This window comes from Macrobrachium nipponense, chromosome 38 (assembly GCF_015104395.2).
Source record: "Macrobrachium nipponense isolate FS-2020 chromosome 38, ASM1510439v2, whole genome shotgun sequence".
In the NCBI taxonomy this organism is placed as follows: Eukaryota; Metazoa; Arthropoda; class Malacostraca; order Decapoda; family Palaemonidae; genus Macrobrachium; species Macrobrachium nipponense.
Genome location: NC_061098.1, coordinates 15,193,992 through 15,207,832, shown reverse-complemented (window position 1 = coordinate 15,207,832; position 13,841 = coordinate 15,193,992). Strand labels below are relative to the sequence as shown.

At 32.5% G+C, this 13,841-nt stretch overlaps 1 protein-coding gene across 4 annotated transcripts in view; it reads left to right on the top strand.

Annotated features, from left to right (window-relative positions):
* The window catches only part of LOC135209654 (methyl-CpG-binding domain protein 4-like), a 56,773-nt gene extending 52,576 nt beyond the window's left edge, over positions 1 to 4,197 (top strand). For all 4 annotated transcript variants that reach the window (XM_064242379.1, XM_064242378.1, XM_064242381.1 and 1 more), the window contains exons 6-8: positions 1,130 to 1,312; positions 1,543 to 1,698; positions 2,093 to 4,197. In XM_064242379.1, coding sequence (XP_064098449.1) covers positions 1,130 to 1,312; positions 1,543 to 1,698; positions 2,093 to 2,274 — 521 coding nt within the window. In that variant the 3' untranslated portion in view covers positions 2,275 to 4,197. The remainder of the gene's footprint in view (positions 1 to 1,129; positions 1,313 to 1,542; positions 1,699 to 2,092) is intronic.
* Positions 4,198 to 13,841: the final 9,644 nt, after the last annotated feature.

The window sequence follows — 13,841 nt, the reverse complement described above, 5'->3', positions numbered from 1 at the left end:
GTTTTTAATTTTGTTTTTGAGATGTGCCTAACAGCAGACCTGAGTAAGATGCACATTAATTAATTTTGCCAGACATACTTGTGTCAACAAGAAAAAGTAAAAGCTATAAGATTAGATTTAAAAAAAGCAAAGTTAAGGTATAAATATCAAACTGGGCTTCAGGACACAAAGACAAAGCTAATGCAGTACAAAAAATGTATGGTAGAAATATGATGTCCAGGAAGCTTGAGAACGCATGCATGATAAGAGTGAATGGTGCAGTGTGTATGTAATGTGGTTTGATGTGCTCATTATAATTGTGTAATTGTATGAAGTGGATATTGTAGAAGTTTTACTTCTCAGTGTTCAACAGTGATAAACCAGTTTAAGAGAAGATACAGTAAGTCAGTAATCAACATGTTCGTCATGAGGACTCTCACTGTTCCACGTGTTAAAAACCTGAATGAGTACTGCATGTTCTCATGAATACTGTATAATTGACCAAAGATATTTGCAAGATGATCGGGATATAGATGAGCTGAAGTTATGAAAAACAAAATGAAATAAAATGCCCTCCAGATTCCTAATGGTGATGACATTGTCAAGTACTTTGACAAGAGATTCAATATACACACATTATGCGAGTACAAGGACACCCTGAGACATATCAACAATAAGAATGTTACACCCTTGAATCCTTCCATCTGTGTCAAGTCTATTGTATGTCACAAGAACTTCAGAGCTGCTAACTTTCTCCACAGATTGAAAACTTAAAGAGTAACATCTATAAATTCTAGTGCCATGAAGTGGAATGTCCCACTCATACATCAGTATGATGTCTGATTATCTTTTTAAGCAAGACAAGACACTCTCTCTCTCTCTCTCTCTCTCTCTCTCTCTCTCTCTCTCTCTCTCTCTCTCTCTCTCTCTCTCTCTCTCTCTCTCTCTCTCTCTCTCGTTAGTATGCATTCATTTTCTGATCTTCAAACAATTTTGTAATTTCTTTTTACTACAATGGTATTATGCAATTATATAAATTATTTTACTTTTAGTTTATTGGTGTGTACTTGTAGGTATGCTATGAATATTAATTGTAAAATGTATTTATCATTTGATCATTTATTTGCTGTACTTTTTTTATATGTTATAGGAATTCCAGGAAAGAAAAAGCGATCTGAGTACTTTAAACAGAAATCAGAACCAAGTAGGTTAAGACTGAAAGGAAGTGAGAAGTGGAACCCTCCTAAGTCGCCTTTTAACTTGCTGCAGGAGGTCTTATATCATGATCCATGGAAACTGTTGGTTGGAACAATATTTCTCAACAGAACTACAGGTAAGTGGCATGATATAATTTATGAGGAAATTGTATTTTCATGTCCTCATCTGCTTTAGGTCATTATATTTTTACCCTTTTATACAGATGAATTATCATGTTTACTTATGCATTGGGTAACACTTTAGCTTTTGCTTGGTCTCTGTTCATCTTTGTTGTTGATTATACGTTATTAACCTTTTTGTTACTTTCTAGTATTCCCTTTTATTATTAACATTCCTCCTTTACAGGGGAAGAAGCTCTAGGGAAAAACATCCTTTGGAAGTTTCTTGATAAATGGCCTACTTCAGAAGAAGCTTGCAAAGCCAAATGGGAAGACATAGCTGAACTCATTCAGCCTCTCGGACTTCATGAAAAACGAGCTAAGATGATCATTCGATTTTCAGGTTAGCTGTAAATTTTTTTTATAGTATGCATTGGTGAGTGAAGTGTCTTAGAATGTCACAGTTAAAGATGGGCAAATCTGTGAGATGTTAGTTGGTACTAACGAAAATTGAGACAGTGCAAAGTCATAATTTGATTCTGTAATTTGGGCATATCTTATTTGAACCTTGAAGAAGTAGGAGAAGGAAAAGAAGAGATGACTAAAGAATGAATGAGTAAAATATTCTAGACATATGAGCTGTTTTTTTCCACTAAATTGCTATTATATTTTTACACTACTTGAGCTATGTTAAGACAAAAACTTTGGAGTAAAATTTATGCAAATAGTTGGATTTAATTATTTAGGTTAGAATTATATTTTCATTTACTTATCACTTTTTTTTTGTTTTTTTCCAGAGGAATACCAAACTAAGGACTGGTTATATCCCAAAGAACTACATGGGATAGGCAAGTATGGAAATGACTCTTACAGAATATTTTGTGTCAATGAGTGGCGTAAAGTACGTCCCACTGATCACATGCTCAATTTCTACATAGACTGGCTCTGGGACAACCAGAGAATTTTGGGGCTTGACTAGTGCACAGGTGTTGTGAAAGGTTTGGATTTTAACATTTGTATAAAACAGTGATCTACAGTTTGACCATGAATTGTAAGTTATATTTTAACTACAAAAAAGTACACATGATAATGCTTGTCCATTTCAGAATATATTGTCATATTTGCTATCATCATTATTAGGTACAGGAATTATCAAGCAGATTGTAAAGGATAATTTAAACAGAAAGGAATCATTTAGATAAGTTTTTAAGTTGAAAGGAACTACAATATAGATAAGTGTAAACTTTGCTGCAGAACATGTTTTCTCATTATATATTTGATCAATCAGAAATTTGGGTAATTGATAGATTAACACAGTGGGAGTCCATTAGTAAGTTGAAAATACGTAACTTTCCCAGGAACTTTCCATATTTTGTGGAAACATTGCTTGCTACAAATGTGGTTATGATGAAAATTCCATAAATCTTTAGTGGAACCCTTTTGTACACTCCAGTATCTAATACACAAATATTATACAATTCATATTTACAATATAACATTCAGTACAGCATGTACGTACTTGATATATTACATATTAATTTACTTCATGCATCTGTTAAGGGAATGTTCATTTTCCTATGAACTGTCCAGTTAGGTATGAATATTGTTCTGAGGAATTTGAGGTTGCAGTTCAGGCTGTGGTTTTATATATGTAGGTAAATATGTCAAACGGAACATTTGCCCCAAGCATTGGTATTATTGGCAATGTTGATGGTCTAGTAGTCATCTTCTGTCAGTAAGAAAGTCTGACTGGTTATTGTAACATTTCACTGATGGAGCAATGCTGTAATATCATTTTCAGACAGTTTTCACATTGAGTAGGTCTAGTGAAGGAGCCATGATGTGATTGAACTGTGTAATAGCAGAATGCTGATCCAAGTTTCATTTAGTTTTTTTTCTTTTTTAAGGTTATGCTCCTCGTAAAGGTTACAGTAATTAGCTTCTGGCTAGTTTTCTGAGAATTTGTACCCTTCCCACAGCACCTCATTCATGTACATTATCACATTCATTGTACATAAAGTTGTAATTTAAGCCTCACAAACATTTCATAATCATAGATATAAAGGAACATTTAATAATACAGTAGCTGTGACAGTAGGAAATAGAAGTTTTATTAGTTTAAAAAAAAATCCTATTTGCTGTGAATATTTTTCATTAATAATAATGAAAATAAAATTAATTATTTGTGCAGGAAAGGAAATATTTATATTACTACTAAAACTCTTGGATTACATTAATTATACAGTATATTGGTAATTAAAAGCTTGTCTCAGTGGTAGATTGATATGATACCTTTGCAACTAAACAAAATGAAGAGTAGTTTAGGTGAATGCTCTTATGCATTATACAAAATCATTGCTTGGTCTTTCCTAGTAATAAACTTTTGAATTTTTAAAAAGATTTTGGAAGGGATTTTGGACATGTAGAAGTCGTATTACAAGAGATTTATTTACTGGTCACTTTCCTGAAAATATTATTGGTAGCTGATTTAACAATATTTTGAATGAAAATGATTTCCCAGCAATAAATAGTATTGCTAGGCCTTAATATATATTGAATTCATTGGAAGAAAAACAGAAATTTGGTATAAACACAGTGTAGTGTACTCTACAGCATAAGTAAAATGATTGCAGAGATAGGGAAATCGCTTATCGTGGTCTTCAGGATATAATATACAACTTGAATGAGAAAAAAGCAAGGAATTAAAGTGTTTACAAAAGAACTTGTCCTTAGGGGGAATATTATTTGATAATGTAACAGATTGCAAGTATCTTTAATTTTGCTATTTTATTAGTTTCATATTTTAAGTATACTGTATGATGAATTCCAAGGTCTTCTGAAATTTGTTACTGTATTTAACGGAATTTAATCTTATTTGATGCATTAAATTTTCATCATTACAGTTACAGAGTATTGTTGCTAACCCACTGAGTCGCCTTTTATCTAGTCTCATAGGGCTGGTCTGAGTGGTGGGTTCTTGAATGAGAGCTGACAATCAGCATGCAGTGTCAAATGAGGTGAATTCCTCCCCAGGAAGAGACCAATGGGTAAGAAAATGCTAAGTAAAAGGGGCAAAACAAAACAAAAGGATAAAGCCAGGTACTACCTTACAAAGCCTTCTGTAGGGTTTTAAGAGTTGTAGACTTTTAATATTTATTCATAGAAAGTAATGCTATGGATATATTCCAAGTACTAGTAATATATTTTTTTATGCTTCTTCTATGCTTTGAGATTTCGTGGTCATTTAAAATTTTATGAAGGGGAAAGCACACTGACCCTAATGTGGATGTAGTTTTGCTTTTATTCCTTGCCGTGAACTTTCTCAGTGGATGACTTCATTTGACATCATCTGGATTTCAGTGTTGATGACAACTACATTATTTTGAATTGCCATTTTTATATTGTTTCCTAATTAAGCATTTTTAAAACCATTAGGATATGAGTAAAATAGTATTTCAATATAATTTTTTTATGTGACAGGATTTCTCCATTTCTTAAAAGATGCTTAAGAGGATATGTTTTTACTTATATTTTAATCGATCCAAGTTCAGGACTACGATTCATTGCACAAAGCACAAATATAAATTTTTATGTAATGATTTTATTGAAAAGAAACTATTACAGAGTTTAGTACTGTCAGTTAATTAAAAATTTGCTTATTAACTATAGATCCACTGCAATCTGTTCCTATGATCTTGTTCCAGTAAAGCTAAGCATATTTTTTATTTAGAGTTAGAAATAAAAAATTAAAAGAACATATTAATCCATTAAGTAAAATATCATATTTTTATGATAGAGAGTAAGATTTGGTAAGCATTTTGGTCCAGAAACATCTGGTGACAAAAATTGTCAATATAACTTACATAGGCCTAAAAAGGGTGACATCAATCATTAGCTTTGAGGTTCGTCTTGGGAGACCACCAAAGCACTTCAGATCATGAATTGTTTCTGAATGAGCAGTGAAGATTGAAACAAAACAAAGGTCAAGAACTTGGGTGCTCCATGGGAAGAGAGGGAATGCAACATGAAAAGTAAAACGCAAGATGCAGTGTAGTGTAATCCATAGGAATGCTGCAAAGAACCTTTAGTTCTGCCTACTAATAGTGTGGTAAGGCGCACCATGTGTGGAACATCCCTCAATGAAGTGAGCTCAAGAAATACAGTTTTGAAGTTGAATATTCAAATTGCAGGAGTGTGGAATTTATAAAGAATTGTGTAACTAGAATAGCACATGTCAAAGAGGAGTCTAATCTGCCTCATTAAGTGGACAAGGGAGGGATAAATGCTGTCTTTCTGCAAGTCAAAATAATTTGGATGACATGTTACAGTGTGCATGCTGTCAGTTGCATTACTTTTTGCCTTTTTAGTTTTCACACCCCTCTGGTCTCACCCAAGTTAGTCGCTATACTTCTGTCACAGTGACTTTCCCCCAGTTACAGCCCTTGAGAATCTGAGGCTATGCCTCCTAAAGTCAAGAAATATAACTCACAGGTCTGGTCAAACTATCTTATAATAAATGAAAAAAGTTGTCAATGCTACACAGGAAAATCTTAGTATCATCACTATTTTTCATGTAGTGACCATATGCTCTGTACATACAAAATTATATAGTACAAATGTACATAGACAGTTAGTTATATGCTTATACAGTATATATTATATGATTGTGTATTCTGTCACTATGCTATTTCTTCTAATTAATGGAGGCTTCAGATACAAATGCGACAACAGTCACTTCCACATTCATCATTAAGTGCTGGATCAAGAATAGACTAGGGAAAACTTCTCCGTCTCTTATATACACTGAATACATGTCAACATTACATGGACTCCCTGCATATACTGCACCAATCACCTCTGGCATATACTCATACACTTCATGGATAGAACGAAGGCCTTCCATCCAACACTCATCATTTAACCAGCCCTTTATTGAAGTCCATCTCATCCTTATCTGTACACTTTTCCCCAAACCATTTTTTATCCTTCTCACCACTTAACCAAACCAGCTCAAAACATTAATCCAAAATTTTGTTTATGCTAACCTTTTTTCCATGAGTTTATATTTCCATTTTAATTCTTTCATCAACTTTTCTTACTCCATATGTACTTAGGAAACCATTCATATCAACAGATTCTACATTTTTCTCCTGTTCATCCTCTGCCTCTACTGAATTTTCCAAAAAGGGGAGTTTGCTCAACAGTCTGCATATATTCTAAATTTTGTCTCAACAATTTAACAATCCACTTTCACTTAAAAAACTTTTGCAGCATTTTTTTTATTTTCATCAATCCTTTTATTCATGCATCATTCAGAGCTTCCTCTCATTTATCCTCTGTTTGTTCATCAGTTCTTCAGAATATTCGCTCCATCATTACAGGACTGCATTCTTCTCAGACTACAATTTTATTTGCATCTCCTATGATAAATTTTGTTTTACCTTTTTCCTTATTTCCCTTCAGCACAGCTTCAGATCTACCCCAATATTAAAGACAGGTTAAAAATCCTGGTCACGGACTTAGAATTCCCATTGGTTTCAAGTTATTCTCAAATTAAAGTGAATTTGATAGTGATGGAATTTGTTGGGCATATTTTAGAGTGTAGAAATATGTAAAATTAGTGATAATCCTATCACTTGTCTTTCATGATGGGCTGATCTCAATTCTTTCTAAGTAAAGAACCTGAATTTGACAGGAATATGTACAACAAAATTGAAAGAAATATATACTATCTCTTTGATGGCTGAGTGAATCAAGCCCCCAACAACTTTTGACCCATCAAGACATACATTCGAATACTGGTTGGGGTAGAGTTGTAATTATATGTACACTCCTGTGAAAATGTATCATTTTGCTGTCAAGGTGGAGAAAGTTTGATTTTGATTCTAAATATGGAACCTTGAGTTCAGCAAAGTCTCAAAGCATTCATTTCTCTTCTTGATGAAAGTATGAATGTATGACTAACAAGTCATTGATGGTGGTTTACTTTAGACGCCAGAGTTGAACGTTATCCAAGATACCATGCTAGCTGGCAGTAGAAACCTTTCTTTGCTTGGGTGGAGGCAAATCATGTCAGCATAGTCCCAAGGTTTGCTCCAGGTAGGCATATGATTGCAGTCAGTCTCAGCTAGAAGAATCAGGTCCATTCTGGAGTGGTCACTAATTCCAAAGGTCTGTTATTGGTGTCTATGGAGTGGTTACTAATTCTAAAGGTCTGTTATTGGTGTCTATGGAGTGGTTATTAATTCTAAAGGTCTGTTATCGATGTCTATGTTCACAGTGAGCTTGAATCACTAGCTTGTGGAAGACACCAATATCATGTGTTTCAGGTTTCTCCATTTTCATCTTTTGTATACTTTGATCTTGTCACTTTTTCCAGTCTTTCCCACCATATGCTGTCAGGAGTATTGTCTCTTTCCCTTCTGCTGTGCTGAGATTTGGATTTGATTCTCCCATGTGCTGAGATTCATTCCTGCCAACTCCTTGACCCTTCTTACCTGCCATTAGACTCCCTCCTCTTCTTTCTGACTGCATCTCTGTCCTCATCCTTGGGAGAGCTTGAAGAATTTCCTCTTCCCGGCAGTTGCCTTGTCTATATCTTAATTCTACAGCTGTATCTATGCTGTACAATATTTCTATACCCACTCCCCAATGTCACACTACATAATACTACTGCTGCCATTGTATGCCTTCTGTTAGTGTTCTCCACTCCATTTTTTAATGCTATATTTTTTTACACTAATATTCCTTTTTGATGTCTTTATTTTTCCATTCTGATTTTTTAAAACTAATCTTGAAAGCATAAAGGTATGTACATAGTCCAGTACTTTTGAGATAGGGAGTAAATATTGACTAATATGATTGTAAGGAAAAAATAAAAGGAAAATTGATCAAGAAAATGGTAACAGAAACTGCATAAGTTAGTGCACTAAGTGCTAGCAGCTCATATTATAATAGAGATATGCAGAACTGGTGAGGTTTAAATAAATTTTTTAAGAGTTATCAAGGTAGTTTGCATGCAGATTTGTTGAGAGTGTAATGAATACAGAAATGAATTTTATGTATTTTAAAAGTTTACTGAACATTTGAATTAATAGACAAAATCAGAGAACGTAGTGTGTTGTAAATTAACTTAAGAAAACCATGACGAGATTCTTGTCCTTTGTAGACTTGTAGGTTCCAGTCAGTCACTTCTCTGTTGGTTGATTTTCAGTGAATGGCTTTCTGTTAGATTCTAAATTGTATTCATGAAATGTGAGAAGAGGACTTGTATATGGTAACTTTTCATGTTCATTAATTTCTGTTGGTGATGTATGACAAATGTTAATCCTTTTGAAATTTGAAACCAGTAAATCTGCAAGTATATAGTATAAGGCGTGAGATTGTTCAGAACAAATTGTAGTTTATTTTTTATGTGGAAGGTTGTCCATATGCATCTCTTTATAATAGTAAGATTTACAAAGTCAATGCATATGTTGGAGTTTGTGTCTAATTGTTATCGTATATACTTACCATGAAATATGTATATTGAAGATTTAGGAGTACCCAGAAACTTGAGTTCTGTCATCTATGTATACTAGTAACAAGAACAAATGTTATATTTTTTATTCGTTGGATGTAGTCGGCCAAACAGGTTCACGTTGAACTGTGAGGGATTGAGCATATTTGTAGCAACTGGTTGAAAGCTGCAGATGCGTAAGTTGAGGAATCTTAGTACAATATTGCATAGTACTGGAACAGTACAATAACTTGTGGCACATTTGATAGTTGTCCTATAATTTTAAATGGCGTAATTGTTACACAATTTTGAATAATGTACTTATAAGAAGTAAGGAAGTAGAATTTTTTGCTTGGCTTTTTATGCCCAAGTAATGTTTCTCAGTTTTAATGCCTATGAATTGCTTATCTATCAAATATAGTCTTGACTTTATTATATTCTTGCTTCATTCATATTCTTGCTCATATGAAGCACCAGTTTGTGTACATAAATACCTATGGTCCAAATATAGTCATTAGTGGCTTTATGGTTCATATAAATGATTAGATATGTTGACTGCATTAGCATGTTCTGATGATTTTCAACTCCTATTTGCAATTTGTACTACTTTAGCACTGTGTATATAGATTATCCAGGGATGGATAACTTTGGTTAACATTGACATTCATTATGGGGTGTATGTAGGTTGATGCCATAATATTCAAGTGACTAAGGAGAATCTGGTTCTTTGTCGTTGCTTTTAACTAATCAAGAGACGTCAAATATTGTCTTTGTAGAGCCTTTGTACTAGTTTCCTGATTACTTATTTTTTTTTAACTAAAAATAGTGAATAGATGGAATTGAAAGATGCCTTATTACAGAAAAGCAGTTGTGTTGGGAAAATGGTTGAACAATTAAAATAATTTTAATATATAGGCAATGCTGTATTTAAGTTGCTGATGTTTCTGCGTATCCATTTACTTTAAGCTGAAGCTTTATATGTTTTGTTTGGATTGATACTATGGGTTTACCAAATAAGAAATGTGTACTTAAAGTATTAATGATCTGAGTCATTGCCTTGTTAGAATAACTTTGTGGCATTGAAGAAAATATCAGTGATATAAAAAAAAAAAGCCCTTGTGTCTATGGCTAGGATTTTTAGACCACTCATAAATTTATACATGATGTGCTCTAAGTGGATTGTGGTCGGTTTTATTTATTTTTTGTATTTTAATTTTATTTATTATTATTTTTGTTTTTAGCTTGAAGCATCAGAGCATGGATAAGTAGTCTTGTAGTTATCTTCCAAGTAATCATAAACAAACTCACCTACAGTTCAAATAGTGCAGCACACACATATATATATATATATATATATATATATAATATATATATATATATATATATATATATATAATATATATATATATTATATGTATAATATATATATATATATATATATATATATATATATATATATATATATATATATATATATATATATATATATATATATTATCATATATAATATATATATATATATTATATATATATATATATTATATATATTAACATATATATATATATATATATGTATATATATTAATAGATATATATATATTAAGATATATATATATATATATATATATATATATATATATAATATATATAATATATAATATATAATATATATATATTATATATATATAATATATATATATATATAACAACAAAAGAATAATGATTCTAATAAAGTACGTTAAGGATATCATTGCCTTGCCCATTTTTATGTTAACATAAGGAAGAAGGGAAATACATAATGATCATAGGTTATTCTTTTTTATATAATGGAGGGTTAGGTTTTTGAAGTTACGTGGCATTCCATATTATGTACTACATTTAAGTATATGGTGTATTTTTATGAAGATTTTAAAGTTTGTAAAAGAATATGTAACAGTAATGAAAACTTCTTTATTCATTTTGCCTTTTACTAATTCCTCCTATTTAGTAAGTCTGTGTAAGCTTTTGCCAGTTAAATTATGTTATATTTTTGTTTTCTTGTTCAATAATTTCTTATGTGTTTTATTTTGTCCTTATTGAAATGATTGTTTAGTTCAGTGGAAATCATTCAGATTAGGTCGCTAGTCGCGTAGAGACAGATTCAAGAGACTAGAAGGTTACTTTATTCATCCCTACAAAATCAAACTTTAGTCTTTTACAAAGAAGCCTTCTTAGTCCAACTGGAATTGGTTGTTGAATGTTGACTAACTAAAAAATGTATTTCTGGATATTTTTTTTTTATGTGGATAAAGAAAGGATTACACAAACTAAAATGTATGATAATTATACAATTTAAATATTTGTACAATCCTTGATACAAATTTTCTTGTGACGTTACGCAAATTCCGAGTGAAAAAACGCTCATTTGCAATTCAAAATTACACATATAATGTTTATCCTCTCCCAATGTCCTCCATCTGTGATTCCAGTAAGATATACGTAAGGACCCTGTCCTAGACCACCTTGTGCTTCCCACGCTATTTTTATGGGAGCGGTATCATTTGATGTTTGTTTTGCAACCTAGATGCTGTTTGGTTACCTAGCAGTACGCGCTGTGATACACTGTTTATTTTATTTGAGGAATAAAATTATTCAATAACTATTACATACAGAGCAAAGAAAAAATCGGGCATATTTCGTTTTTATGGGGGCCATTTCCATGCACTTTAGCCAATAATAATAATAATAAAAAAAATGCTCTGACAATATTATTATCATACCAATTTCGTGGATTCACAGATTCGCAGTTCCCAAATAAGAAATAATTAAACTTGAGCTTTTGGCTCAAGATTCTTCGTGAAAAGTTGTGGATGAGAAGAATAATTTAGAACTGGCTGGGTACAGCCATTTGGAAGGCCATTTTTCACGGACACAAATTACCGCAGATATAGGGTAGATATACTCCGCTCACATGAAATACTGGCGCATATATGTCTGGTTGTATTGAAAACAGTTGTTATCTTTGCAATGCAGATTACTCTCTCGCTCTTTCTTTGCTAAGCTAATTTGCAGCTCCGAACAGGTGGAGAAAATATATTTTAAAGTAATGCAGATCCCTTCCGATAGCAACATTTCCTTTCAGTTGCCAGTTTAACTATTTCATACAGTTTTTAAATTATTTTTCCTCTTCTATTCCTTACTCGTGCGTAGCCGAGGTACCCTTCCTTCTATGTGCACCCATATCACGACACTGTTTCTCCGCTGATCGCATTAATCTGGTCTACTTTATTTTTCTTCTGCTTTAAAACCATGAATGAACTTTTATTAGTTTGTCATTAATGCCAAGTATCATGCATACCTCACACGTATACGGATATACACAGTAAAGTCCTTTTTTTTTTTTTCGAGCAAGCGAATAGTTCTACAATGCCAACTTGTCCTTGTGAGGATTATTCTGGTTGTACTACATGAGATCAGCCATCAAGTGGCCCTGAGCCTGACTTGCTCAAATAGAACTTGGAATTGACGAGTTATAACCGTTTCACAGAAATAAAAAAATGCAATAAATATGCATATTCTAAAATGGAGAATGATTAAAACCCGTGTTTACCTATAATCCACATATATGTCTCCACAAATTTTTTGCTTCAAATAAATGCATGTCATTGGTGAATGGATCAATCATTAGCATTACGGAATAGTTCTAGCGGTGGGGTTTTTGCCCCATCACAGTTACGGGAGACATTTAAAAATTGTGGAAATAGTTTAGAATGTAAAAATGATCGTAATATAGCATGAGTTAATGGAACAAAAATGTAAATGAACAACAAAACCATTTCGATCATGACAATTTTGTTATATTTGCGCGGTAATAAACAAAGAAAGTAGTTCCCTTGTTTCAGTTATTTTGTTGATTCGCATACATACAAAATATTTCGACAAAGTCATGGGTAACAATATATTACTTACTATAATTTTACCTCTTAATCATTACATTTTATTCTTATAACATTTATATAATAAGTAAAATTTCGACATACTTAGGGTTTTGGTGAAGAATCACCAGTGAGCGGTAATCGAGGCTGGCTAAATTTCATTCATAAATTACCCAATAGATGGCGACATATTTGCTTGTGAGATTCATCCCTCATCTCTGTTACTTGTAAAGTGATATATGGAACGCTTGTTAATTCTATGTTTAGTTAACCTAAAATACACTACATATGAATGCGGGACAGTTGATAAAACTATCTTTTATTTGAAGTTCATCGATGTAAGAACAATAATAAGACCTGAAGATACATGGCATATTTTCACTTCATGAAATTTGTCTAAAATATATATTTTTTTTATTTTTCAATATCTAGGGTGCTACTTCCTTGGTCTCTCGTTTCCATGAGGATAAAAGATCATGTTAATTAAGGGCAGTGAAAGTTGAAGTTGAACTGCGAAGTACTGTGAGTTTCAACGCTAGAGGAGAAATTTCACAGTAAACTAAAACCAAAATGATACAAAGTAAATTATATTCATGGAGGAAGACGAAGTTATTGATTTGTAGTACAGGTACACCTAGCGACGATGTTAATGGATATTGGTACACACGAGCCACGGAAGAGATGGAAATATGCGAAGAAGTAGACCCATGCAAAAGAATTTTAGCAATGAATATCTGAGATTTGACTGTCGAAATTACTCCTTAAGAATGCCTGGTTATATGAAGAAGAAGAAGAAGAAGATAGATAAAATGTAAGTCGAGTATGCATATAATAATGGAATTGCCTCGATATTACATAAAGCAAGAAAGATATTGAACGATAAAGGTCAGCTTAAGGAGGCTTGATGAATATTTTAAATTGCAGATAAAACCTTATAGATTCAGCAGTTAAGAGATATTTCTACATTCGCGATATGTCACGAATGCAAAGTCGAACAGTCATTTCATCGGCTGTCATCTCAAGATCGTTCTTTACTTTAGTATTTCGTGAAAATGTTTAATGAATGACCTGGCGATGTGATTTCCTTCTCGTCGTACTCATAAATAAGTTTGCCAATGATATAAAAACTCTCCG